Source organism: Odontesthes bonariensis, chromosome 3, assembly GCF_027942865.1.
Source record: "Odontesthes bonariensis isolate fOdoBon6 chromosome 3, fOdoBon6.hap1, whole genome shotgun sequence".
Taxonomy (NCBI): Eukaryota; Metazoa; Chordata; class Actinopteri; order Atheriniformes; family Atherinopsidae; genus Odontesthes; species Odontesthes bonariensis.
In genome coordinates, this window is record NC_134508.1 from 30751292 (window position 1) to 30778838 (window position 27547).

The 27547-nt window shown below is 38.6% G+C and overlaps 2 protein-coding genes across 5 annotated transcripts in view; one reads left to right on the forward strand and one right to left on the reverse strand.

The window, feature by feature from the left end:
- eya2 (EYA transcriptional coactivator and phosphatase 2) overlaps nucleotides 1-20161 on the forward strand; it is a 33475-nt gene extending 13314 nt beyond the window's left edge. The window contains exons 2-16 of one of the 3 annotated variants that reach the window (XM_075461530.1): nucleotides 505-584; nucleotides 872-937; nucleotides 1299-1410; nucleotides 2112-2228; nucleotides 8174-8250; nucleotides 8421-8604; nucleotides 9042-9178; nucleotides 9333-9416; nucleotides 13522-13611; nucleotides 15599-15657; nucleotides 16422-16582; nucleotides 17525-17639; nucleotides 17852-17973; nucleotides 18113-18213; nucleotides 18581-20158. In XM_075461530.1, coding sequence (XP_075317645.1) covers nucleotides 1308-1410; nucleotides 2112-2228; nucleotides 8174-8250; nucleotides 8421-8604; nucleotides 9042-9178; nucleotides 9333-9416; nucleotides 13522-13611; nucleotides 15599-15657; nucleotides 16422-16582; nucleotides 17525-17639; nucleotides 17852-17973; nucleotides 18113-18213; nucleotides 18581-18661 — 1431 coding nt within the window. In that variant the 5' untranslated portion in view covers nucleotides 505-584; nucleotides 872-937; nucleotides 1299-1307 and the 3' untranslated portion in view covers nucleotides 18662-20158. Of the gene's footprint in view, nucleotides 1-504; nucleotides 585-871; nucleotides 938-1298; nucleotides 1411-2111; nucleotides 2229-8173; nucleotides 8251-8420; nucleotides 8605-9041; nucleotides 9179-9332; nucleotides 9417-13521; nucleotides 13612-15598; nucleotides 15658-16421; nucleotides 16583-17524; nucleotides 17640-17851; nucleotides 17974-18112; nucleotides 18214-18580 lie in introns of all 3 variants that reach the window. The other 2 variants (XM_075461532.1, XM_075461531.1) reach the window with 2 other exon arrangements.
- A 181-nt stretch (nucleotides 20162-20342) lies between these two features.
- Nucleotides 20343-25610, reverse strand: tgm5l (transglutaminase 5, like). 2 transcript variants are annotated; one of them, XM_075461529.1, is made up of 14 exons: nucleotides 25519-25610; nucleotides 25189-25371; nucleotides 24857-25090; nucleotides 23787-23905; nucleotides 23381-23509; nucleotides 22841-23018; nucleotides 22460-22595; nucleotides 22237-22340; nucleotides 21911-22150; nucleotides 21737-21799; nucleotides 21438-21647; nucleotides 21175-21332; nucleotides 20925-21061; nucleotides 20343-20679 (listed from the first exon to the last, which is right to left on the reverse strand). In XM_075461529.1, the coding sequence occupies exons 1-14, from the start codon at nucleotides 25523-25525 to the stop codon at nucleotides 20526-20528; spliced, it is 2052 nt and encodes a 683-aa protein (XP_075317644.1). In that variant the 5' UTR covers nucleotides 25526-25610; the 3' UTR covers nucleotides 20343-20525. The 2 variants fall into 2 exon arrangements, with proteins under 2 accessions (XP_075317644.1, XP_075317642.1); XM_075461527.1 differs by having other exon boundaries at nucleotides 21438-21650.
- Between the last annotated feature and the right edge of the window lie 1937 nt (nucleotides 25611-27547).

Sequence of the window (27547 nt, forward strand, 5' to 3'; positions counted from 1 at the left end):
AGCGACAGAACAATGTTGTATCTCTCACAAAGGCCTATTGTTTCATTATATCACCCAAAATCATGAACTGAGAATTATGAATGGCCTACACACTGCTGCCAAACTAAACTTGAACCACATCCTTGTTCTGGTTGTTTTCTCTGGAATGTTGCCTCCAAGACTGCACACAATAAGCCTGCCGGTGCCAGGTGCCAAACAGCAGTGTGAGTCAACAATGGTTTCTGTGGAATTATTTTTACCTGTGTGGTTGCTGTCATTTACTTTGGCTGTCTAAGTCTCTGTTAAGAAGACTCTTTACATACTCTTTGTATTGCCTTCTTTTAGTTTCTCTATCTGGCCCCACCTCCTCACCTTTTAGAGCTGTTTTAGAGCTGTTTTAGAGCTCTTTTTATATAGAAAGTATTGCTTCTTGTACAGCTACTACAGAACACAAGGCAAATCAACATGAGTCAGTTAGCTGCATTTCTGTGTCCTGATCTAATATATTTTCTACTGTTTCCACAGAAGAGTTGACAGCCTCAGAGGAACCTGAATAACTACAGAGTGACAGGATAAAGAGGATACAGCTCTCTCGAAAAGGGCAGGTGAGATAAATTCAAAGCCACAAAAAGACTGAGTTAATTGCAGATAGAAGGTTGAAGTCATCAAACAGGATCTGTGCCCCTAAAGTAAACCTATACATAGTGATAAAACTACCCATCAGGACTGTACATCCTCATTTTAAATAAGTAAGGAGGCATTTCCTTTGCTATCTAAAAATAGGCCTAAATTAATTTTTTACATATTACAGCCAATAATTTTAGTTGAATTTCATGGCATTTTTTTGTTTGATCTAATTTACTTCATAATGGGTTTCACTGTTTATTTTCAGTTCCCGAGTTTGCCTCATTCACAGGGCTTCTTATTACCTGTTGTAAACTCATCACACCTTCTGCAGGTGAGTTTTTTATGATATTTGTCCCTGAAATTAAAAGTGAAAATGCATCACTTTCATTATGCTTTACAGTTATGCATTGGTGTTTTTTATTTATTTAGAAGAATAAAAAGTCAAATTTGGTATTTGTTAATATCAGTTTTTTGTAATCATAAGGGATGTAAAGCATCATTTTGAGTTTTCATCGGTGTATGCTTTAATATCATAAAATACATCTCTTTGGATTTTTGTCAGGTGTTCCTGACAGCAAATGGTCATTCCTCACATTCAGTTCCTCATCCTCAGTAGGAACTGTATCTAACAGATAAAGAGAAGAAGAACTAATTACAAAAGCTTTCCTCTTTTTTTGTGTTTCTTCTCCAAGATCAGTGTCATGGCTGCATATGGACAGACTCAGTACAGCCCTGCCCTCCAGCCCACGGGACCATACACACCGTACACTCACCACACACAGGGCTACAGCATGCCATCTTACAGTGAGTACAAATTGACACAGTCTTATGTTTGAAAAATCATGCATTATTGTGGAAATTATCTCAAAAACACTATACTGTATATTTTTAATGTGATGGCAAGGTGTGCATGTACAGCTAGATTGTACTAACATATGATTTGTTAATTTAGTGCAGCTTTTAACCTCATAATATTACCAACAAGACAAAAAACAATACAGTGTGTAGGGCAGCGTCCACTTGATGCCATTATGATACAATGGCATCATTACGATACAATAGCATCACACAACAAAAGAGGAAAAATGGGGGAGACGTCACAGCAAAAAAGATCTATGACAGAGATGTGTCATATATTAAAGACATAGGCATATGTTCTGTTTATACAAATTGTATTCAGTAATCAAAAATTCAAGTTCAAGGAATAACCAATGACGCAAATTCACAAATAACCTAACTATGCAAATGTGAAGAATACGGAATAAAAATCTGACATGGTGGTCAGGGCATGATTTTGTATAAAATCTCAGACTACTGTTTGCTTTGGCCTTAGGAAATAAACATAACAAATCAAAATGCTGGCTCTCAGCAACTACCAATAACAGTGTTTATTATCAAATAAAAGACATGAATAACTCAAGTTCTGCAAATATAATTTTACAATTCTACATGCTGGTTAGGTATATTGTGAATGCAACATAAACATTCTGCTGTTCTTATTCTAGATATAAAAACTGAGGACGGTCTGAGTCACTCACCAGGACAAACAGGACTACTGGGCTACTCTAACTTCAGCAGCACCCCTCCCAGTCAAAGCCTCTACAGTTACTCACACACACATGGTTAGTCTGAAACACTCTATGCACTCAATTTCAGGAATCATTGTTAATCTCACTGGTACACAGAGCTTTTGTAAATCATCTCTGATTTGGCCTCGCTTGACGGAGCATCTATGATTGCCATAGTCTTCTCTCTTCTCATCTCCTCTCACCTCCTCTCCTCTCCTCTACTCAACACCTGTTCTCCATTAGCTGCGGTCTGGACTCCTGGCGTCAAAAGTCTCTCCACCCCTCCTCTTTTCTCAGGGTCAGGCCCCCTTTCTCCACTCAGACCAACAACACAGCATGCAAGCGCTTGTTTCTGTTACTCCAAAGAAAGAGAAAGTGGTAAAATAAGTAGACGATGAGCCAGAGAAAGAGAGCAGGAAGAAAAAAACAAGAATTGTGACAAAAAGAAAAGATGGGCAGAGGGTCTTCCTGGTAAAGAAATCCTGATGAAGATGTATTGTGTTTGGAGTGTGTGCAGCTCTCCGTATGTCAGTGTGTGTTTGAGTGTGATTGAGTGTGTGTGCTGTACACATTCCTTAGTCGCCCGGCGCCCAAAGCATGACTTGCTCAATGCGACTTTATGGCTTTGAAACCAGCATGAAATTGACCTTGTGTGTGACAGGGGAGAAGTTAAGGGCTATTTTACGGAGGGCTGAGCAGGTTTAATGTTGCAGACACGACATGAGCTGTTTCAACTGTATGGATTAAACACAGGAGAGACAAAACTTTAAAAATGTTTTTGGTAACTTTGATCATTGGAATATGGGCTTTTGATATGGTATTGAACCAGAGCACCTTCATCCTGCCACAACTGTAATTATAGTACAACCACACTTACAAAAGTAAGTTATAAAATGTAAATAAAGCAGAATGCAAATCTGAAAAGCCAATATTTTCTTCAGAATAAAACACAGAATACATATCAACTTTGACAGTGAGATATATTTACTATTTCACGAACAATATTTGCTCATCTTAAATCTTATGCTAGTGACCCGTCTTCAAAAAGTTGAGAAGGTGGCAACAGTGCAGGAAAAATAAGTGGCACTACAAAGAAAACAACTGGAGGAAAACATTGCAACTGATATGCTTAACTGTCAATAAGTCAGTAATATGCCTGGGTATGGAATTAGTCTCTTCGAGGAAAAGATGGGCACAGGTTCAGCAATCTGCAAATAACTTTCAACAAAACAAAAAATAATGACCCCCATTGTAAAATTGTGAAGACTGAATAATTCATCATGTAAAAAACATAATATCATAAAAAATTCTGAGAATCTGGAGACATGTTTGCGATCAAGGGTTACGGCTGAAAATCATTATGAGATGTCTTTGATCTTCAGGCCCATATGCAGTTTTGCATTAGGACATGATTCTGTCATGGAAATCACTGCATTTGCTCAGGAACACTTCCAGGAATCATTGTCTGTGAATAGACAGTTCACTGTGCCATCCATAAATGCAGATTAAGGCTCTGTCGTGTGCAGATAAAGCCATATTTGAACATGATCCTGAACAGAACTGCTGCTGTCTTTCCTGGAGCAAAGCTTGGTTAAAATTAACTGAGGCCAAGTGGAAAACTGTTCTGTGGTCAGACTAATCAAAATTTGAAAATCTTTTTGGAAATCGTGGGTGCCACATCCTCCAGACTAAAGAGGAGAGGAACCATCTGGCTTACCAGTGCTTAATTCAGAAGTCTGAGTCTCTGATGGTATGGGGTGCGATGATGCCAATGGAAGTGACTATTAATGTTGAAAGGTATACAAGTATGTCCCATACATTGAATTAAAAACTGAACATAACAAAGTGCTTTACAGAGAGTTGACAAAATAACTGAGGAAATGCCATTGTACTTCAAATGATAATTAAAAAAATATCAGAAATTTGTGTGAGGAAATACTGAAGGCAGGTAAAAAAGTTGCAAAGTTATTTATTTATATAAATTCTAGAGGGTAATGTGGGTGGGATCACAATCAGAATAGAAGTAAAGATAAACAAATACTATAGCTAGTGAAACACTGAAATGAGACTAAACAAATGAAAAAAAAAAATTCAATTGAAGTCTGGCTCAAAATACAATAAAATTAATTACATTTACCAAAAAGTAAGTTCATATAAAATTTGGGAATTAAATTGATAATAAGAGGCAGGATCGAGGTCATTAAGAGTTTTAAAAATCAACACTCGGAACCTTGAAATAATTTCTGAAGCTGGCAGATAACTAATGCAAAGTCTTCAAAGATCAGAGTAATGTGAACTCTCTTTCTCATCTGGTCAACATTTGTGCTGCTGAGTTTTGAAGTAGTTGTACTTGTGATATTCTCTTCTTCGTGAGACCAAGAAGCAAAGTGTTACAGTAATCAATTATGCAGGCTTTATAAGCGTGCACACATAACCATGCACAGGTTCTGCAATGGCTTCAGATGGGATTAGAGAGCATTTACATTTAAGTAATATCAGTACAGAAGATTTATTCATGTCCATATTGTGCCAGAGGTTATTCATAATTTTGAGTAGTGCTGTGATAAAATAAAAAAATGTTTATGACATACGATTTAAGTGATAAAGAACAAGCTTCTCTAAAACTTCACTTAGAAATAGTAGATGATAAACTGATCTGTACTTATTGACTATGTATGGATCTAGATAGTTTTTCTTTAAATGAGACTTAACGATGGTAGACTAAGCAGTAAGAAAGACATCCATTTAAAAATAATAATTTATAATGCTTCAAAAGATTAAAAAAAACAGTTTTAAAAAGGATGCAGAGATCGGTTCTAAAACACAGGTCAGGTTGGTTTTATTTAGTAAATGACTTTGCCAAACATCTCAGTATCAATCAGGACAAAATTCTCTAGTGTTCCCTTCATGTAAAAAGAAGAAATCTGGGATTGTAACATTTTTGTGTTGATATTGGTGTGAATATAACCTAATAGTTTACCTTTAAAGTGGCCTGCAAATTCTTCACATGTAGGAGTGGTGGGCGCACTGCCAGCCTTTGCCCAAACAGGGTTAGTTAAACTGTCAAAAACTGTGAAAATAATACTAATAAGGAAATCCCTTTGTGTTTGCCCACCAGTTCCTGTAAAACAATTGGCACCATTGCTTCCTCTCAGGCTGATAGTCTTTCGATTGTGATTGGTTAAAAAGAATACAAGGACCTGAATGTTTTTCCTCCGTATAACAGACAGTAGAACTACTGCCTAACGGACAAATGCAATGTCAACAAACAACAAAATGGGCCAAATTTCAGTGCTTATGGTGACATCTTGAAATTAATCTTATTAAAAAGAAATAAATATACTGTATGACTTATTGCTAAGTTACTTTACAATGTTTTCAGATCTCTGTGTTACTTTTTATAGAAATGCATGCAGAAAAGAACTAACATAACAGAACTACCTTTAACACAGCAATAGCCTTATTAAGCATTATATCTGATATGGCAAGCTTTGCTGATATGTCTAGTGGTGCATAAATCTGATTAACATCTATAATTAAAGAGGTTACAGTATCAAATTTTGTCCTTCCATTAATTTCATCCTGTTATCCAGGAGTAACAAACCTCCTTCTCTCCAGCCATCTCGTCCAGCTCTTCTGGGGTTGATTGGCTGATTTATTGTATAACTGCAAATTCATTTTCTATAAGTCAAACGATTACTTAGTCCCTTCGAACCCAATGGCCCAAATACAGGTTGACTGAAAATCATCTCACTCCTTGTCATAATTTTCTATACATCAATTAAAGGCACAAAACCTTGAGTCTTTTTAAGAGACCCGCACTACAGCAACAACAAGTCCTTACTTTATAAGTGTGTATAAAGGAAAGACTTCAAGTCTTTAGTCTTTTTTGATTTGGAAGAAGGAAGGGGGGTTACTGTGAAGTTTTTTATGTGCTCAACCACTTTGACAATTGTCCATGTCATCATTTGTTTCCAGAGCTTTGATTTGATTCTCACTTCCTCTATCAGCAGATGGACTTTGCCTATAATATTACTCATTGAGTCTGAATATTTGTCTTTTTAGACATGAAAATGTTACCTGCTCCAAACTGCATCCAGTGTACTTTAAGCAGCGCTCTTAATCCTTCCCCAGCGGTCCTGATCAAAACATTTTTATCCCTTTGAAAACAATTAGTATTTTCCATTTTATATTCTCCTTAAGAGAATATTCAGATGTGAGACATTACACGGGAATGTAAATATTCATGCAAGCAGGATTTTGATGGATCCCTTTGGCAAACTGTACAGTCGTCAGTGACTGTGCTTTGTTCGAGCACCAGTGTTGAACCATCAAACATTTTTTTTTACAGTGTAGTTAGAATGTGAAGGACAGTGTTCCCAAACAAAATAAATTTGTTTGAATACTCTTGTGCATAAATCATTAACTGCAAACTTCAAAGCGTAATTAACTGCCACAGCATTCAAATGTTTGAAGGGTTTGAGAATGTTTCCATGTCATCCATTATAGACACACCACATAAACCTTACTGTACAGTATGTGTCCAACTGAAACCAAATGGAGGCCTTTTTGTGTTTACTGGAGCGACATCCTGTATTTTTCTTGTAGTCACTCTGACGGCTGTTGTGTTGTCTTGGGAGGTTTCTTCCATTGAGTCATTATCTCCTTTGTGTCATGCATTTTGGCATGAAGGAGAAGGAATAGGAGGCTAGACTAAGCAGTAGTGGACCGATGATGTGATCTGAGGTACATTTAAGAAAAGGAATTCAAAAAGAAAAAAAAAGATGCATATCAGTACAATTTAAGTCAGGTCAGACAGGAGAAGGCACTTTGTTGGACCGCTAGGAACAAAAGTAAACAAGGCACTCGCAGAAAAGATTCAAACCATTTCTGGTCAGTACTTAAACCTTATTAAATTAAGTTAACCTTCCAACTATATGTGGCTAAAGCTTCTGGTCATTAAACAGTGGGGAACATGTGGAAATTAAACAATTGCAAAGGAATGTTATCTAATCTCTGTTTTTTGTTTGATATAAATGGATTGTCATAAAAATGATCTTCTGTGGTTCATTAGCTGTATATTAGAATCTGTCAGACACTCTATGTTTTGTCAATAAAATGCCCTTTATTTTCTCCTGAATTGTGCTATGCAAACTAGAGCTACATTCAACCATTTCATGTCCCCACTGACAAAAAAATAAAGGAAAAATGTTTCTTTGCATTTTATAATTTCCTTTGGGTAATAATGATAGCAATCAATGTTTTTTTTTAACAAATGCTAGAGATGAGACTTCTTAGTAAAAGTATCAAAATTTAATTAACAAAAATGCATAACACATGCTTACTTTTAGCAGTATATAACTAAATAGAGTGGTATAGATGAGGCCTCACACAATGCAGTCTTTTGATAACTTGTTGTCAAAAGCTCATTTGTTCTTCTTTGGACAGTAGCCAGCATCTCTTCACATTTCTTGTTTATTCAAAAGTGACACATCCAGCTAAACTGTTAAACAGAAAGAACAGTCTTCAAACTGAAAATTTCCCTCGCTGTCATGAATTGAGGAAATAAGATTGCAAGAGAATTAATTAAACAGACAAGCAAACAGCAGGGGCAGACTTCACAGGATGATGCAGAAGGGGAGATATTGCTTGGAGGAAGACATTCTTGCCTCGGCTTGATTAGATTAGAAAATTCCCAGGGCAGCAGGAAGAGCAGAAGCGACAGACTTTCCCACCTGTATTGTCATGTCAGTCATAAATCCACCTCTAGGCTCCTACAGCTCTGAGCTGTCACTGAGAAAGGAGTCAAAGTTTCTCTACTTCCTCCAAACGACTTCAAAGGTCAGATCAGATGATGTGGCTTATATGAGGTTTATCAATCAACACAAGATGGAGCACAGTCATAAATCCCATAGTTTATGATTTATAATCACATCTTTAACACAGCATGATTATTAGTGGAAGTCCTGACCTTTTCAACTCTTTATTATCATTTTTAGGCGGCGGTATTTCATCTGGAATTTTTCAGGGGACCCATGCAATCTCAAGTTCAACCCCATTCAACCCTACCCAACAAGTGAGTAGTAACAGTTTATCTCCCACAGGATTTTACTATTGAATATACTGCAATCATCTCTTGAAAAAGTTTGGAAACTTGTCTAAATTATGTTTTAATTTGGCAGTTGATATTGTTCCTATTGTTTGTGTATTCATGTCACAGACTAGCATTCTTGTTTGTGTTATTAGGAGTTTTCTGCCTATTCAAGCTACAGCCAGAGTCAGTACTCTCCATATTATAACTCACATCACTACAACAGCCCCTACCTAACCAGCAGCAACATCAGCCCGGCTGCCATCACGGCACCGTTAGCCTATCAGCACCCAGAGCACCCCGTTATGATGCCCAATCACAGCCCAGAGTCGCATACAGGTAAATTACTTTGGTTTGAAAATCTGTGATCTCTAGTATTCTCTCTTTATTTGTTTCTTTCTTTCTGAAATTACATTTACTCTGATCTATCTCTCAAAGCACTTGGACTACAGCAGTGTCTGAGAAAGAGAGATGCACAGATGTGCCATTGTTTTATCATTTTGGCAGCTATGTTATGAGAAGGTTACTAGAATGTTATCCGCATTGTCTGTCTGCCACACTACAAGGAACTGATTTATTGCAGCTGATATATTGTTAAAATTAGTGCCTGTGAGTCCTCTAAAACCCATGGATCCTCGCCACAATGCAGCTCAGGTGTACTTATCTATGGCAAGTAAATTGATTCAGACCTGTAAAATCACAGGAACCCCTCCGCCTGATGTGCTGAATGTATTTGAAATTTTTTTGTGTTTTTTTTTTATGTGTGTGTGTTATAGGAGAGTACCACCCTCCACCCAGCCCCTCTACACCAGGTAAAGAGGAGGGGGTCCCAGCACGAAGGGGGGCAGATGGCAAGCTGAGGGGAAGAAAAAGAGTCAGTGACCCTGTTCCTCCTCTGGACTCTGATATAGAGGTAAATGTACTCTCACACAATGTTGGAAATTATCAGTGTTCCTCTACAATATTTATCTTGCTCTCTCTCTCACACTCTCTCTCACACACACACACACACGCACGCACAACAACTGTCATGTGGTTAACATTACATATCTGTTATTTCACTGCAGCGAGTGTTTATCTGGGATCTGGATGAAACCATCATCATTTTCCATTCGCTCCTCACGGGAACTTTCTCCTCACGATTTGGCAAGGTAAGGTCATATGACCCCTCCCTTTGTCATTTACTGTAAGAAGTATGTTCTGTAGCAAATCGCCATCTCACAACAGCTGATTGGCACAGTTTGTTTGGCACAGCAAACATGTAATCCGGCTTTAGGAAAATCGCTCTTTGTGATTAACTGCTTATTTAACTAACAGTGTAAGTCCATGACCTTTGGGTCTCATCCCTGAGCATTTTCACACGCTGACTTTGTTTTGCCTCTCTGCCCTCTTGTTTCTTTTCATAATGCACCAGGGTTGTTTAGCTACCCTGACAACCTGCAGCGTGATTGACAGTCAGCGGGACCTTTACATAACAGACAGGCAGCTGACAAGAGGCAGACAGTGGTGCGTTTCTTGATTTTGGCCAAGGCTCTGTGTTTTGAATTCTCACGGTCCTCCTGTGGGTTGACATAAGGCTGATGGGAGTTTGAGAGCAGCGTTGCTGATCAGTTCAGCCCCCGGCAGGCTTTGCATGTCGTTGTTTCTTTTTCTTTCTTTTCTGCCACAGAGAAGGGCTGAAGAGAAAAAAGGAGGAAGAGCCAGAATGAGAGTTAGAGCTTGTGGACGTGTTGAAATGTGACTCATGTGCCAAAAATTCCTCCCACCACCAGAACACCCTACTGCTGGATCCAGGGGAGCTCAGTGAGACAGAGTCTTACATCAAAACTTAGACACGCAGCAGAGGAAATAAATGAGCGAAAAACAGATTAACAGTCCAGTATGTCAAAATGGCTTACAAGAAAGCACATTCTTTTTGTTTGTTTTCTGTCTCTCTGTCCCGAGGTTGCGGCTAATGCCATCTCACATGGCTTTTACAGACATAAAACATCAAATTTGATTGTTTCTACTTTGTGTCCTGATTTCTGTAGTCTCCACCTCTAAATAAGCCTATCAGACTTTCATCAATAACAAATGTGTAGATCTATATGTAAGGGGATGACTGGGATCTGTCTTAGGACAGAATAACGGGCGTGTTGAAAGACTCTTGTTTTCACCAGCTTGGTGAGCAAAAGGTACATTCTACCTGAGAAGCTGACCCCTCCTCTAATATCATCTCATCCAGTATCTCGTCTATCATACAACACCCTAGTCTGTCCAATAGTATGTGAATTCTCTTCCAGCAGCTGTCTTTCATATCAGTAAATTCTCTCCATAAGAGTAAAGGTGAGAAGTGAGTGTTATGGGTGTGTTTTTGTTTAAAGTCTTATGTAGGATTAAAAGAAAGAGGCTTTTGTTTGTCTGTCTGTGTGGTTACAGCCCTAGTTTAAAAAGGAGGATGATTACAGATCATTATTTTAATTGTTAAACAAACAGAACAAACCTCTCTTAAGCCTTTAACCCCTCCCTCTTCATCCTTCTTGTCCACTTCTTAATTTCTCAATCCTCCCCCTTGCCATTTTCTCCCTGTCATGCTCCTTGTTCCTCCTACTGAACCTTCTGTGCCCCTTGTCCTCAATTACCTTTTTTTACACCCTTTCTTTTTTGGGGGGAGGAAGGCATTTTGTAATTGCCATAATTTACCCTACTTGTGTCTTCAAGCATTTAATCATTCTGAGCCAAGAGACAGCCCCGGCTTGACATGTCATACAGACCAATAAGATGCTCACCTTTGGCTGACACCTCTCTTGCTGCCATTGCTGCCTTCAAACAATGCACCACACATAACTTCACACACCTTTTGTAGTCTTGAATATCAGCATGGTCATGCTCTTTGTCAGCCAGCCTGCCTACATATTGTGATTTATGTATTTCTGTTTGTGAGGTCTTATGAATTTCTCATTACACTTATTAACTGAAGCTGGTGTAACGGAACACCTGGTTGTTTGGTTTTCATTCCGTGTGAGACTAAATTAATGGGGGATTTGAGGCTGGATGGTGTGACACAAAAAGTGGAAAGATTAGAACCTTGTGCTGTTTTATGACTTGATATGTTGTATATGTGGTTATACAAGCTCCTGAGTTACAAAATCAACTGTTCACACCATTTACTTTATACTTTTTTATGTATTCTTCTCAACATTCCAATTAGTCATTTATCCTTTGATATGGTAATCTGTCTGAAAAAGATGTGGAGAACTCTTTAGACCTGCTTTAAACGTGATGCATCATAACCGTCTGCATTCATTGTTTCAGTGATGGTACACCTTGCGATCGTACAGGACTTCAGTTAGTCTCCATGACAATCGTTACCACACAAAGCAATTTTTTCTGTGAGTAAGAATTGTCTGCTGACTTTATTGCTAATGGGTATTCAGGGAAAACTTTTCTTACAGATCGACTGGAACGTGGTCCTCCAAGTGAACACAATAAAAGCAACTCATTGTGTCATGAGTTGTTGGAGTGCATGCATCCAACAACTAAGTTCAAAGGCCCTAAATCAGGCTTGCAGATGTCTGTTAGTTCAGCACTTTGTTCCCAAATGGCATATAAAGTAAGATCAAAAAGCATATTTGTCAGTTAGTAGTTGAATTTTCTAAAATTTCAGTCATTAAAGCTTCAGGGGATCAATCCACTCTCTGCGAAAATAATAAAAGCATCTTTATAGCATGTTTCAGAGTTTAATCTACTGTAAAAGTCTGTAGTGAATTAAAACAGTTCAAATTAATTCAAAATAAATTCAGTGAATTGAATTAGAACAGATGCGAGAGGAGAACAGGCATGAAAACGTGCCGTAATATACTAAACCAGGAAAGCAATAGTAAAGATAAGATTTTGCTAGGAGTTTTATTGACATATTCACGCTTTCCTCTCCCTGAAACCTGTTTATGTCAGTCCAGTTGATGAGCAGGAAGTTATTATAGAGGCAGTCAGGCAGCTGTGTCGACATGATGGTAAGATGTTCAATAATCTGAGTGAAATGCTTTTTCTTTGAATACCAAATGTCTTGGGCAATCAGTTTCAGCCTAAACACATAATTCTATATTTTCATTAACTTCTTTTTTTCTTTTTCTTTTAAGTTAGTCAAACCTTGTCCTGGTCGTTATATATATATATATATATTTACACATATAGATACATATATAAAAACTCCACACTCGCCCTTCTTTCAAGCTCAGGTCCTCTACCAGAGGCCTGAGGGCTTGACGGTTCTATGCAGTATCTGTTTTTAGAACTATGTTCTTCTGAACAGAGATCTCTGATGTTGTTCCCGGGATCTGCTGGAGCCACTCTCCCAGTTTGGGGGTCACGGCTCGAGTGCTCCGATTACCACCGGTACCACTGCTGCCTTTAATTCCCACATCTTTTCGGCTTCCTCCTTCAGGCCTTGGTATTTTTCGAGCTTCTCGGGTTTCTTCTCGCTGATGTTGCTGTCACTTGGAACTGCTAAATCTATCACTACTGCTTTCTGCTGTAGTTTGTCGACCACCACGATGTCCAGTTGGTTTGCCATCACCTGCTTATCAGTCTGGATCTTGAAGTCCCACAGGATCTTAGATCTGTCATTCTCCACTACCTCTGGAGGTGTCTCCGATTTTGACTTTGGGACTTCCAACCTATACTCGGCACAGATGTTCCTGTACACTATTCCCATCACTAGGTTATGGCGTTCCATGTATGGCTTACCTGCCTGCATCTTATACCCCGATATTATGTGTTGGACTGTGTCAGAGGCCTCTTTGCACAGCCTGCACCTGGGGTCATGTCTGGTGTGGTAGACCCTGGCCTCTGTTGCTCTTGTGCTCAGGGCCTGTTCCTGAGCTGTCATGATTGGTCCCTCTGTACTGCATACATACATACATATACATATACATCTTAAATGTTATAATAAAAGAAATGTTGATACATTTGTTTGAGTAAATTTGTGCTCATTCAAAGATGAAAATAAATTACCAAAAAGCAATCGCTTTAGGCCATTGACTAAATTGTTATTCTTCACATTATAGGTTCCTATCTTGCTGTCAGCCACAAATTTCAAATTGTGTCTATTCCCAGAGTTTCTTGTATATGTCTTAAGGTAGAAATACATATATATAAGTCCATGGTAAGTAATTTTAGTGATAAGGGGAAAAAACACTGCTTCTTTTTTTCAAAGTTTTTGAAAAAAATTAAACAGGTTCAGGAGTTTTAATCTTCCTCTTTCTTTCTGTTCATCAGGACTCTTCAAAGGCAGTGTCTCTGGGTTTGTGGATGGAGGAAACGATCTTCAATCTTGCAGATTCAAGGCTCTTCTTCAATGACCTGGAGGTGAGTTCTTAAATTTGTATGATCGCACAACAAATAAAGCGTAGGCTCATATTCACAAACTTACAAATCTTTTCATACTGCTTTGTTGACTGCCATTCCATTTAGCTGGAATTTCAAACATAATACCTGACTTTAATCAAAAATCTAACTTGCACACATTCACAGTTGTCCCAGAGTATTTTTCAACAACTATGAACCATTTTCCAGTAAGCTGGAAAACTGAGGCACTGAGACTATATCCAGCACTGAGTTGGCATGACCAGAAAACCTTCCCTGCCACAGCCTAGCGAGAGTTTGACATTTGGGTGCTGTTTTCTTACTTGGCATAAAGCACAGTGGCATTCAGTGTAGAAATCCTGTATTTATTCTTTCTACAGCGTTTTCCAAACAATTTTCCCTCTTGGAGGGACATAACAGCAAGAATATTAAAAGGACGGCTTTGCTGGAATAAGTACTCCACAGTAAGACCAAACTATAAGTGCAACTAATTTAGTATAGGTATTGATGCAACCTCTAAAAGTGATGACTCCTCAAAAAGGAGGGAAAAGTGCTGTTTTAGTACCTGCTAGTGACTAAACAGTGCTTCTGGTTTTCATCCCACATTCCTCTGTCTTGTTCTGACAAAGGAAAAAGATTAAAGTAGGGCAGAGAGAAAGAGAACAAGTACACATTGTGCTGTAATTATAGGTGTGTGTCTGAGTATCGAAGAGGAAAATTTGTCAAATGGGAGGAGGAACAGTCGAGAGAAGGGAAAGGGGCCAACAAAGCCATTTGCAAACCCAGTTTTTATCCCGTCCTTTGTTGTCAGGGCTGAGTAAATCTCTTAAGCGGTACTCCACGTTGGGCCGACAACTCCTGTTAAGTCTTGAGGAACAATTATCTTGTCAGTAACCACACACAGACTCAGTGTTATGATTGGGATACCAATAAAAATTTGTATATACTTGTGAATGCCCAGTACTACTGCATGACCAATCGAAGTCAGAATTTTCTGTTTTCTGATTAAAAAAGATCATATAGGATGTGACTGTGGCTACATCCAGCTCCTGAAAATGAATTGAAATTACATTGTTTTCACTTTCTGTTGCCACTGTGTGAGGCTTTGTGTCCCACTGTCTGCATTCAGTAATCAAAAGGTAATATGGCATTAAATGGTCAGTATTTTGCAGCGTTGCTGGGGAAAATGACACCTTAGAGGGAGGAGGAGTCTAGCCAGTGGGAATGAGTTATGTTGCAATGTGAGGTGGATGAGGTAGTGTTTCTGCCTGGGTGACTGAAACGTGATATGAGGGTCTGACTGTCATGGGTCATTTTTTGACAAGTAGAAGTTATACCAGGCCTGTTTCTGCACACACAGTGTTGCTCCATGTTGGGCTCTGCGTGTAATGTCTGTAAATGTGAAAAATAGCTGCCGAATTCAGACTCAGAGCTGGATTTTCTTTTTTAGCAGATAGCTTTTGTCAGAAACTTTTGTATTTTCATTAAGTCTATAATGATGAGCGATGACTATTCTTTTGTTGTTATTTTTTCATTCAGCGTATCCAGTCTAAATTTACCTGAGTATTGCTGACAGTCTTTTGGCTGCAAACATATTTATTTTGTTATTATTTATTTGCTGCAGTTTTGTTGTTTGCATTTACATCCAGTAGAGAGGAACAACATGCTCACTAACTCTTGTGCCTGTAGAAGGCAATGGGCCATTCTTAAAAGGCAATATTTTTATGTAAGATGTCCTATAGAAAATCTATACTTTAATTTACTGTGTGGTTAAACTAGAATTTCAACACAATCTTGAGTGTCTACCTTTGGCGCCTCACTGTCCCATGTCCTTACACCTTACTTCCTCCCTCCTTGTCTTTCATATTAATTTCTATTTCTGTTGCGCTATCATTCCCTGAGGCTCCCCAACAGAGGAGAGGCTTGCCTGTGCAGGGCTTTTCTCTGAAATGGATCTGTTAATATATCTTCACTCTTTTTCATTTCCCAGGAATGTGACCAGGTTCATATTGATGATGTGGCATCAGACGACAATGGACAGGACCTGAGGTAAAGCTTCTACTGTGTTTCTGTCCTTGGAGCTCTGATGAGCAACTCCGACAGCTCTGCTGTGTCTTGTGAACCAGACTTGCCCTCTGGGTTTTAGTGCATGAAGCGAGGAGTGTGTGCATTTTCGTGCATCTGTGTGTGTTCAAGCATGCAAGCTAGTGCATGACCTTTTTTTTCTCAGCTTCCACAGTCATATAGAATGTCACAGAATTATCCGGTGCTTTCAATTCTCATCAAAATATCTCTTTTTCATTCTCTCTGTCTCCCTCAGTCCAGACATTTTATTACATAAACTTATTTAAGAACTTTAGGATACTTTTAGGAGTGATTTGAGAAAAAGCCAGACTCAACCAAAGTACTTTGACGTATTTATTTTATTGAACTTGGCCCTTTTCATTCAAAGATGTTTTTGCATTTATCCTATTCTCGCTGTAGGTCTATACTACTTTTACTGACAAAGACTCATTCACCGCTTCATTCAATTTCAAGGGGTTTCCTCTGGTCCCTGAATTTTTTTCACTTGCGCTTGCATATTTCTCTGAATTTGATGAATGGTTCAAACATTGCCCTCTTTTTCATTTCCTGAAGTGACTGAATCGGTTCTCTAAAGCCAGAGAATGCATTTGGGTTTATACCTGTGCAGACTCTAAGAGCATCTAGACACACCATACTGATGAAAGTGTGAAAATTACATGGTATGGAAACATTCAGTTTATATCTTTATAATTCAAATCCTTGTTGTTTCCTGCTTTGTGATCCTGTAGCACGTACAACTTTGGGTCGGACGGCTTCCAGACCCCAGCAGGGGCCGGCTCGTTGTGCCTGGGGTCAGGGGTCCATGGAGGGGTGGACTGGATGAGGAAACTTGCTTTCCGATACCGCAGAGTCAAGGAGATTTACAATGCATACAAGAATAATGTTGGAGGTAGGCTCACCTCTCACTTTGTTTAACACCTCACTATCTGGTAACCCTAGACATTAAGATGATTTCAGTCTTTTTATAGTAATTTAGAGTCATGTTTGGTATCCTTGTGCGTATTAAAACATTATTTACAGAAAATTGTTGATAGAATTAGCAGACAAGGTCAGAAAGGCTCTAAAAGTTGATAAAGAGAACCCAATCAAGGAATTACACAAAAAATATTACATTTGGTAATTCATTAACTCAGGAGAATAAATCAAAATCTTTGAGTTACAAAAGTGTGTGAATAGCTAACTTTAAAGTTAGAGTTGTGTGTTTTCAGCCAAGATGATGACAATTAGTTGTGAGTAGAAGCCAAAAAGAAAGTGTAATAGTCTACAAAGTCAAACCAAGTGGCTATTTGAAAAATGTTTTGTGGACTTATGAGGGTAAAAAGTAACATTTTGGTTTTAATTAGAAACTTAATTATGCAGCCAGACAACAAGCCGAAGCACAAGTGGTTCTACAAATGAATATTTAAAGAAGAATTAAGTTAATGTTTTGGATCGTCTGAGTCAAAATCCAGATTATAATCCAACATAAATGTCATGGAAGGAGCTGAACCTGGCAGTTTGTGTGCGTAACATCCCAGAGTTGAAGCTGTTCTATACAGAAGAATCAGCTAAATATCTCAAATGTTTTCATTTTATGCACAGGACTGATTAACTAACAGTTACTGAAAATTTCATTTGCAGTGGTTGCTGCACAAGGAGATCACACTATATACAAAAAAACAAAGGTCATGGACAGAATTATAATATAAATTGGTATCTTATTTTTGTCTCATTTGTTTAATCTCTATATCTACTCTTACAACTTTACGACTGTTTTGGGTTATATGTGAAGAGAAACTAGAAAGAAATTAGGGTTCACAAACCTTTAAACGTCAGTGCAAATATTTATCAGGTTTACTGGGCAGCCCCAAGCGGGAAGAGTGGTTACAGCTGAGAAGAGAGATGGAAGTCCTGACTGACCTGTGGCTGACTCAAGCACTCAAAGCCCTGGCTCTCATCAACTCGAGGTCAGTTCATGTTAACACAGCTTAATTTCCACCAATTGGGGAATTGACATTAGACGTCAGCAGTATATTATTTTTCTTTAGTTTGAGTTTTCCAAAATATCACTTTATGAATTAAAAGAAATCTCAGTTTCTGTAAATATTAAAGTTGTCATTTCTCTGTAGGTGACATAGTTTAATGAAAGAATTAAGATGTGTGTTCTGTCGTGTTCCAGGCCTAACTGTGTGAATGTGTTGGTGACCACCACTCAGCTTATCCCAGCCCTCTCCAAGGTGTTACTGTATGGTCTCGGCTCGGCCTTCCCCATTGAGAACATATACAGTGCCACCAAGACAGGTAAGGAAATTTCAGGAAGAAGGATTTAAGGAGAAGATGATGCTGAGAACCAAGCAAAAATTCATCATTTTCCTAGTTTTCTTCTTTTCTACAAAATTTCATATACTCGTAAATTGATTATCCTTATCCACTTTTTAAGGCAAAGAGAGCTGTTTTGAGCGTGTGTCTCAGAGGTTTGGTCGGAGAGCCGTCTATGTGGTGATAGGGGATGGAGCTGAAGAGGAGACCGTAGCCAAGAAGGTACAATTCAGTCTGTTTTTTTGTAGCCTACTATTAAAAATGGACCCCAACTAATCGGTTAACCTCATGACAATCTCAATTCCTGCAGCTACTGTTTCCATCTCTGTTTTTTATGTCTTGATAGTGAAATGTCAGAATTTCTCCTGGAATTTGAGGTGTTTTTTTTTTTCCTCGCATTACTTGTTTTTTACAGTATAAGCCAACATATTGTCCAGATGTTCTTTGTCACATATTACATTTCCCTTCAAAACACTCAGATATTTCCCATTTATACAGACAAAGCTTCTACAATGCATCTGCCTTACAGTAAGTTTGCATGTTAAACAGTTACTCTTAATTTAATATTGTATTGTATTTGTTTTCCTAGAAGAACATGCCCTTCTGGAGGGTGTCCTGTCGGGCCGATCTGGAGGCTTTGAGCCATGCACTGGAGCTGGACTACCTCTAGAGGGTGCCAGAGATCAACTTCTGCTATTCCACTCAAGCTATAAGAAGGCCCTGAAACCCTGATTGCAGCTAGAGGGTGACGGTGCCTGAAGAAACTGATCCAGAGACAGTGTTGCTGATTTGATTGAGCACCAAGGTGGACAATTTGAAACCAGAGCCAAATGAACTGTGACGAGTTTGAAGCGAGGCTGCAGTAGGACACAAGCATAAATCCAGAAGTGCTGGACTGAAATAAAAGACCAAAGTAAAATAAGGGACCAAAGCTTGACTAATCCCACGGAACTATGTTTAGTACTGCAAGTTTTAAATACATATATATAGAAATAAAACGACACACATTATTTTCCCTGTTTTTGTGGTAGTTCATCTCAACTTTAAAACTGAGGTTCCATTTTTGTACACAAAGTATTGCACTGAATGCAAATTTTTAATCCCTGTTCAATGCACAGTGTCTGGATTGATGGAAAGTTGAGATTGTTCTCAGACTGCTTGTTCTGCTGTGTATTTTTCATTTGTTTTGAGACTTCAAAACTTTTTCTTTGTTCAATACAGTTTTTAAGGCAAAATTAAAAAAGCGTAAAGATTTTATTTTTGTTGTGCGATAGATTTTGCTTCCACAGTTATTTTAGTCACCTACAGCAATGTTAAATAACATTCGCCTCATAATTAGAGGCTATCACAATAGTCTGTTGCCATTATAGTGAGAGCTATTTATTATTGGTTTAACTTTACAGCACAGTGCAAAGTGCAAAATAAGAAAAATCATCTTTAAACACCAAAATCATGCTCATGTAAAAACGTTTTGATAAGAAGTTGCCTTGCAGTTGCTGTATTATAGACCGGTGCTTGAATCCATAAGTTTGATTCTGGGTTGTTCATTGTTTTCTTTTTGCTTTCTGTTTAATTTGCCATTAACCTGTTTGTAATATAGATGAAATGGTATGGTTGTGCATGTGCTGATTACACTGCCTGTCAGCTTAGCTGTTATTTGTATATAATGCTTTATTGTTGATCTGTTTTGACAGACAGTTAATGTAGATTAATAGAAATAAATTAATTGCATTTTGGGGAAAATAAAGTTGAATTTCATCTAATTTCACACAATTACTCAACCTACAGACATACGTAAACATGTAGGATTAAATGACAGATTAAGAATGATGGGTGAGTTTGTTGTGAATTACATGGTAATAACTAGAGGAATGGAAAACATTTCATGCTAGCGGCCTGTTTTCTCTGTCAAACAAAATAAAATGTATTTGTATAGCACATTTAATGTACAAAACAATTCAAAGCACTTCCCATAAAATAAAAGCATTGCAGCAGGGAATGAAAGAAGCATTAAAAATACATAAAAGAATATAAAGAGAAACAAATCATTTAAATTAATTTAAAAACAAGCAACAGTCCAGATAAATTAAAAGATAGCGTGCAGATTTCATACATAGACACATGAGAAAAGAAATGTTTTTAACCTGGATTTAAAAATGTCTACATTTGATGAAAGTTTAATCTCCACTGGCAGTTTGTTCCACTTGTTTGCAGCATAACAGCTAAATGCTCTGTGAGGAAACATCTCCCTCTACAGGGCAGAAAAGAACTAGCTCTTGGAAGAAATGTGACACCGTGGCACATCCTTAATATTTGGTCTCAAACAAATAAAAATAAAAAATAAACAACAATCCATTAAAAGAACATTTATTGAAGTTTTTCAATATCAAGTATTGGTGCAGATTTTCAAATCACAATATTGTTTTTATGGCTCAAACACATAAATAGCAACAATACATAGCAAAAATAAATACAATTTACATTAATGTTTAAGTCATTTGTGTACATATGAAGCATTAAAATGTTTGAAGGAGCTAAATACGTTTGACAGAGAGCATCTTAAATCCTCTGATTGAAATGTTGACGTTTGAGAGTGACAGACTGGCCTGCAGCATCTTTACTCCCACCATGCTGGGGATGAATGTAATGTGCTGCTCCATTCTTCCTCCTGGATGCAGTGAAAGCATCCTGCAGAAAGAGAAATTGGTTATAATACAGTTATTTGGAACTGCTGGCTGGCCTTCTTAGTCAAAAGGTTCTGTGTGACTTGTTTTACACAACATTTACACACCTACATTCCTTCAGCACTGACACACTCCTCTGTAATGTAGCTTTCAGTGACATTTTTTTATCTTATTTACAGCCATGTGTCACAAATCTCTGAGATGCCTGTGATGTTTAACATTCAGTACATACTCATTCCTGATTCTTACCTGAATTGAGTCTTGTTGTGCATCAGGCCAGCCCCTGCTACAGTCAGTAATCCACTAACTGGATGAGAGAACGGGTTGGTGAAGGCCACTGTGGCAGTATGCTCTCTGTGAGGCCCAATAGAGTTTTCATCTGCAACCTGAAGGAAAAAAATGTTAATAAACCCACAATATTCTCATAAATTGTATGCAAAATAAGGGGAATTTCCATTCAGATTATTCACACATTGTATTCAGGATTGTCATAAAGTACCTGTATGGCGAGTCGTGGGCTCGCGATGTTGAACTCCTCTGAGTCGAGGACACTCTCATGACTAGCCGTGTCCTCCAGGACAACAGTCAGATTGATCAGGTCATCTCCCACCACATCCTCATACTGGGTCGGGAGGATCTGCTCCTGCAGCATCTTGGCTTTAAAGAGAAGTGGTAAAGAAATAAATTCATGGTTTGTGGAATTCATCCTCAAATCCAGTTACAATACAAACAATGTGTGTAAATGAAAAAAAGTCAATTAACCTTCCATGGGTGCTAGCTGTATGACGCCATGATTTTCCCAGAAGGTGTCAGAGGGGCTGTGGTTGTACTCTTTCGCCTGAGCATTGAGATGTACTTTCATCATCTTGGATACATTCTGCTTGTTCATAACTTTCACTGTGAAGAGGATTGGCTCCCCTGTGACTGGAGTTTTATCCAGGGTCAGGAAGATAGCCACTCCCTTGGATGAAACTGCTGAATATGAAGAAAACCAGTCTCAATGAGTAGCCGTGATTAGACAACGTATTCAAAACTTTTACATTTTCAAAACTACAAATTACCTGTCCTCGAGGTTGAGTCATCTGAAATGATGGAACTTCTTGATGAAAGTGTTGAAGTTGAGCCTGTTTTGTAAAGAGAATAAAAATGTGAGCAGTGAGTACTGTTTCCTAGATGGAGCATTATTTCACTTCACTTGCGCGCAAATTATAACACGTTTATTGTTTTGTTCATACTTTTGATGAACTTGTAGTCTCCTGTGATGTTCTGCATTTGTGGAAAACCAACAGCTTTAGTGCAGATGAGGGCTCCAACTTTCTCAGTGTTTTTGCTAACGCTGACCATCTGACCCTGGTTCAAGATGATGGTGTGTACATCAGCGTTGACCTCAGCATAGACAAATGGGACGTCATAAAACAGGCTGAGAAGCTGACTCTTGATCCCTTTGACAGGAGCCGGGCCACAGCAGAACACTCCTGTGATGATTAGAGGAAAGAGAGCTCTGAAAAGATTCATTAAAATAAGTGAATAAAAACACACTTTAGCAGTGTTTCTCACACACCTCCACTCCGCTCCTGAGGGGTTGGGTCAAGAACTTGCCATCCATCCATCTCAGATCCCAGATCTCTGCGAGTCATCCAGCATTCCACCCACACATGAAAGTTCCTATTTAGAGGGTAAGAAAAACAACGTCTTTTCTGTGATCAATCAGCATTTTTGGCTCATGAAATAAAACAAATGTCATAAACTCCTGTAAATTGTCTCAGGTACTGATTATTACTGACCATATGCTGTCTTTGGTGAGGTTCAGCTTCTTCCCTGTTTCGCTGTAATACTCCTCAATCACCAGGTTGGCGTTGGTGTCGTGAGCTGAGTTGAAGTTTGTGACAACACGACAAGGAATGCCAAGGACTCTCATAACTGAAAGATGTAATCAAAACAGAGACAAACGTTTGTATGCTGGAAAAGAAATCATGTCATGAAGATAATGAATCAGTGTTTGACACAATTCCCATCAAGACATCAATTCCCACATCAAACACTGGGGGTGAAGTGTCGTTTATTAAAGACAAATGGAAAGTGAAGTTAGGAAAAGGAATCATGGCTGATATTGTCTGGAAAACATTGAATTCCCTGAAAGTTTCAGATTAACATGAAACAATTACCTGTGCACATGACGGCTGCAAACACCCAGCACTGTCCATACTTGACTGGCTGGTAACCAGAGTGGGCCCACTGTTTCAAGATGTCACCGCTCCCTGTCCAGCTGCTGGGATGGACACCTTGTTCGAATTTACCTGACCAGTTCCCTTTCAGCACACCACGATCATCCTCACAGTTAATCTACATGAAAAAAAAACAAGACAAATGGAAATTTCCAAATCAGCGCTTCAGGTCCCACAGATAACAGAGCGAGTTTTGGCATCACATACTGTTCTGTGACGGTTATGATTCAGAATGGGAGTTTAATGGCTACCCTGAAAGATGGTTTGACAGCTATAATCACAGTGTCCCTGAATGTAGATGTAAATCTAGCTTGTCTTTATGATCTGTTGAAGTGTGTCTCAGTGCAAGTCACACCTTGTTTTCGTTGAAAGTTATGTCGTCATTACATAGCTGAGAAAGAGCAATCTTATTGAAGGATTTGCTCCCATCTGAGGTTTCTGTTAATGCTGTGTTGTTTGTCACAATTGAATCACACTCACCATGGCAGAAACAACCCTGCTGATGTAAACAGGGTTGTTTCGGTTCAGGTAGTCCTTTCTTGTGTTCTGTTTGTGCAGAGGGCTGACTTGCAGCAGATTCAGACATGCCTCCAGAACACCACGCTCATACTTTACAGGCAAAGAGATAAAAATGAGAAAACGAACAGAATTAGGATTTATGAAGCATGTTCCAGTTCTATCAAAATTGTCCCTTACTTTCTTCCAATTGTAAATTCTGTCAGTGTTCAACAGTTAGCTCTGTTGCTTCTACTACAGCATCTGTTTGCAAATTATTTCTCTAACTTGCTCCAGTTATTCTGAGTTTATTTCAATTGCTGTGTCATGGAGTCAACACATGTTCAGCACTAAAGGGATACATTTAGGTCAGTAGAAATGATCCTCATACCTGATCAAAGGACCATGGTCTTGACACAAGGTTCATAGCTGTCCCCATAAACAGCAACCCAGAGTCGCTCTGGACATATTCTTCTCTCTGATGCTCAAATGGAATATACACTGCATCCTCTGAAAGACATAAAGTTTATATTTAATACACCTCACTGTGTTTACATCTTGAGCTGTGATTTGGTATATTTTCACACAACTGAAAAACAACATTAAGATGGAAAAGTCATGTAGACCAGCTGTGACTGAGGGGGAAAAGGCCCCATTATGGTTAGTGGCCCAATCCACAGTTCATATGTCAAAGAGTGTTTGGTAAAGATATCAAACCCCACATTGCCCCTGAGGTGCTCATTTGTGTGTCCATGATGGAAGAATGAGCTCTGTGCGTGGATGAAAGACCTTTTTAATGTATGACAGAGTGAATGTGGCTTACTGCGTAAAGTTCTTTGAGTGGTTAACAAGATTAGAAACATGCTATATATGTGTAACCCATTTCAGAAGCCAACTTGTGATTTTAATCCTCATCACAAACACAATTTTTGGAATTATCTCTGGCTTAGAAAATGATGACATCCAGACCCAGTGAGACTAAAGAGAAGTACCTAAATATGTCACATGAATATGTCTGAGAGTGTACAACACAAGTAGCAACCTCCTTTCTTTGTCTATTGGTTCATGGGTGGTCGATTGAAAAGCAATATAAAAGAAGAGCAGACTTTCAGGACTCAGATTGTTGTATTCTTTTGTTAATTCTGTCTTACAAAAATAAAAACTTTTCTGTTACCGTATGTAACTTTATTCTTTGTGTCTGGTAAGGCTGCTTCATTTTTTAAAGAGAAAACCTCACCTCAGTGTCTAACAAAAATAACTAATACGCAAGTGAATGCAATGCTTCCTTCTAAACTAATGTCATATGTCAGTCATATGAATCATATACATCGGTAAAGTTCAAGTTTGATTACCAACATTAGCTACCCACAAAAAATATCTCCCAAAAACCTGATTCTACAACCCTTCGACTGACCTAAAAAGAATGATATCATTTGCAGTAATTCACTGGTCTGAACTCACCAGAACACCAGGGGTTGTAGAGCAGGGTGAATTTTCCAAATGCATGACTCCTCTGGCCATCCTGCGTGAACGCAAACAGCTGAAATCTGTAGGAGCCCACCGAGGCAGAGGCAGGAGAGGAGATGAAGATGGAAGGGTTCTGAGGGTTCAAACTCCTTGGATCGATAAAAGCATGCCATTTGCAGGAAGACGCCTTCCTTGATAAAGTGACTGGTATTGTTGCATACAGCAGACCTGAGGAAGGAAAGAAAAACACACATTTAGTTCAGGGAAAAGTTTGCTCCTTTTAGTCATCAACAATAAAAAATATCTAAATCTATGTCTAAGAATACCTAGCATTACTCTGATCCTCAACGAGTCAGTCATAGGGTTGAAGGGTCGCCCCTCCAGCTGCAAGCTGATTCTGAAGGGATCTCCTCTGCGCACCACCAGATCATTGGAACCGCTAAAGCCTGATGTCCTGTGTCGCGCCAGGTTTTCAGGATGCTCCAGGTTGACATGCTGTATTCTCAAGGCTGCAAGTGGAAAAAATGAAGTTGGACAAATTGTAACATAAGAGGCATTCAAAAGACAGGAGGCAAAATATTCACAAAAATAAGTTGTGTCGTAAATAGATAAACAAGCAAGGAAAAGGTGTTTGCATTCTTGGAGACAGAACTCACCTTCCATTTGTTAGTGTCTCTCTTTCGAACTGCTTCTGAAGTTACCTTCACCCTCGTTTATTTAAACCCTTGCCCCTCCCTCGGAAACCATCCCTTAGGTATTATACGGGTGAGGGAGTGAACTAGTTTTCCCTCACCTGTTTCCAAGGTAAGATTACATTGGCACCACGCCCCTCCTTAAAAGCAGTTTGACTTTGTTTGAGTAATTAGACTCACCCACGTCAACAAAAATATTGAAGGCATTTTTTTTCATCCCAAATGTTGTGAGACACTCCAAACTTTGCATATGAAATCTGATATGCTGTTATCAGTGAGCAGCAAACCTCAGTTTTTTTCGTACAGAAAACTTTACCATGATACTGTATAACTATGTTAGCTGACTAAAGGATGTCTTACTATTACTATTACTTACTATTTCAGGGTTTGGTTTTTCAATTGGAAATCTAGAAATCTTGTCATCTAAAATCAGGATCTGTGCATACTACTGTATTTTTGATAAAATGTTCGAGGAGTAATTTATATTAGTTTAACTAAAAATGATCAACTTGGTAGGCTAGAGTAAATCATTTGAATTCATCTTTACATCCATACAGTGCAAAGGATTTGACATTTTAGGCCCTCCAGAAAAACGCGATTTTGCGATCGCTGATTTCATTGCAAAATCAGCAAAATACCGCTGATTTATGCGGGGGTCAATATTTTTCAAAAAAGCCGCATATTCACCGCAATAATCACATTTTCCACGCAAAATATGCGAAATATGCAGGACTCGCTTGATTTCACAATCTCCGCACTTTTCTGCATAAAGTTGGGAAGAGAAAAAAAATGTCGAAAATTAACGAGAGACAAAATGAAAAAAGCTAATCGATCTCACCTACCGACGCACATTACTGCCACAGACCGGGCAAACCAGTAACCCGATGTCTTGCACGAAAGCGTAAAAGAAAATCGTCGGTGATGTGCCACTTTACCAGCGCAAAACATTTGAAAATGCTTTCTGCTGCTGCGGAAAGGAAAGCCAAAGCCAGACAGCTGTTCACCGAGGCATCAACCTCCAAAACCATTGCGAGGGCTACGAGGTGAGTAGCGTACAAGCTTGAAATTGGCCAAATAAAAAAAAAAATGAAACAGAATGAGACCGAGAAGTGTGTGTGCGTGTGTGCGCGCGTGTGTATTTATTGTGAAACTGCTTTTGTTAAAATAAAAAAAAAATCTGTGAAGTAACTGGGTTCCAGTATGCTTGTTTAACATAGGTCTTTAAAATGACTCTTTTTCATTCAGTAGCAGCATATTTTGCAACTTTGCATAATTCACAACTTTTTGCATAATTCGCAAGTTATGCAACTTCTCGCAATTTCACAGCATACAATCATTAAAAAAAAACGCATATTCAATCGCAAAATCCAGGATTTAAGTAAACAATTTCCAAGCAGATTTGACTATTTTACTACTTTACATGACAAGAAAAACACATGAACTCTAATGAACCTGAACATTTAAAACCCTTGCTGAGACAGCCCCATTCCTGGGAAGATTGGACACTGTGTTAAATGTTTTCAAAAGAGTAATACATTTGCATCACAAAATCGTCCCTCCAGAAAAAGTCAGAACTCACAATCGCTTGGCGCTATTTTTTGCCTCCCTTCATATCAATGCGTGCAGCCACCTGCCGACACCCACACCTGTTACGGTGTTTACTGCTCGGAAGCAGGGGACTGCTCAGTCTGCACTTCGGTCTGCACGGTTTACACAGCCCGTAGTGATACGAAGGGAGAGAGAAATAGCGCCAAGCGATTGTCTGACTTTTTCTGGACGGACGATTTTGTGATGCGAATGTATTACTCTTTTGAACGCATATTGTTTTGAGAAGCAAAACGCCAAGGGCGTAACTTTGGGTCTACCATTGGGGGGGTTAAACTCACAGCATATTTATTTATTTATTTAATCATTTTCTTGCTCGCTAATTTGCCATTCCTGTGTTAGAAATACATTGTGATACTGATTTAGGCTACTTAACGTAAATGCAGCA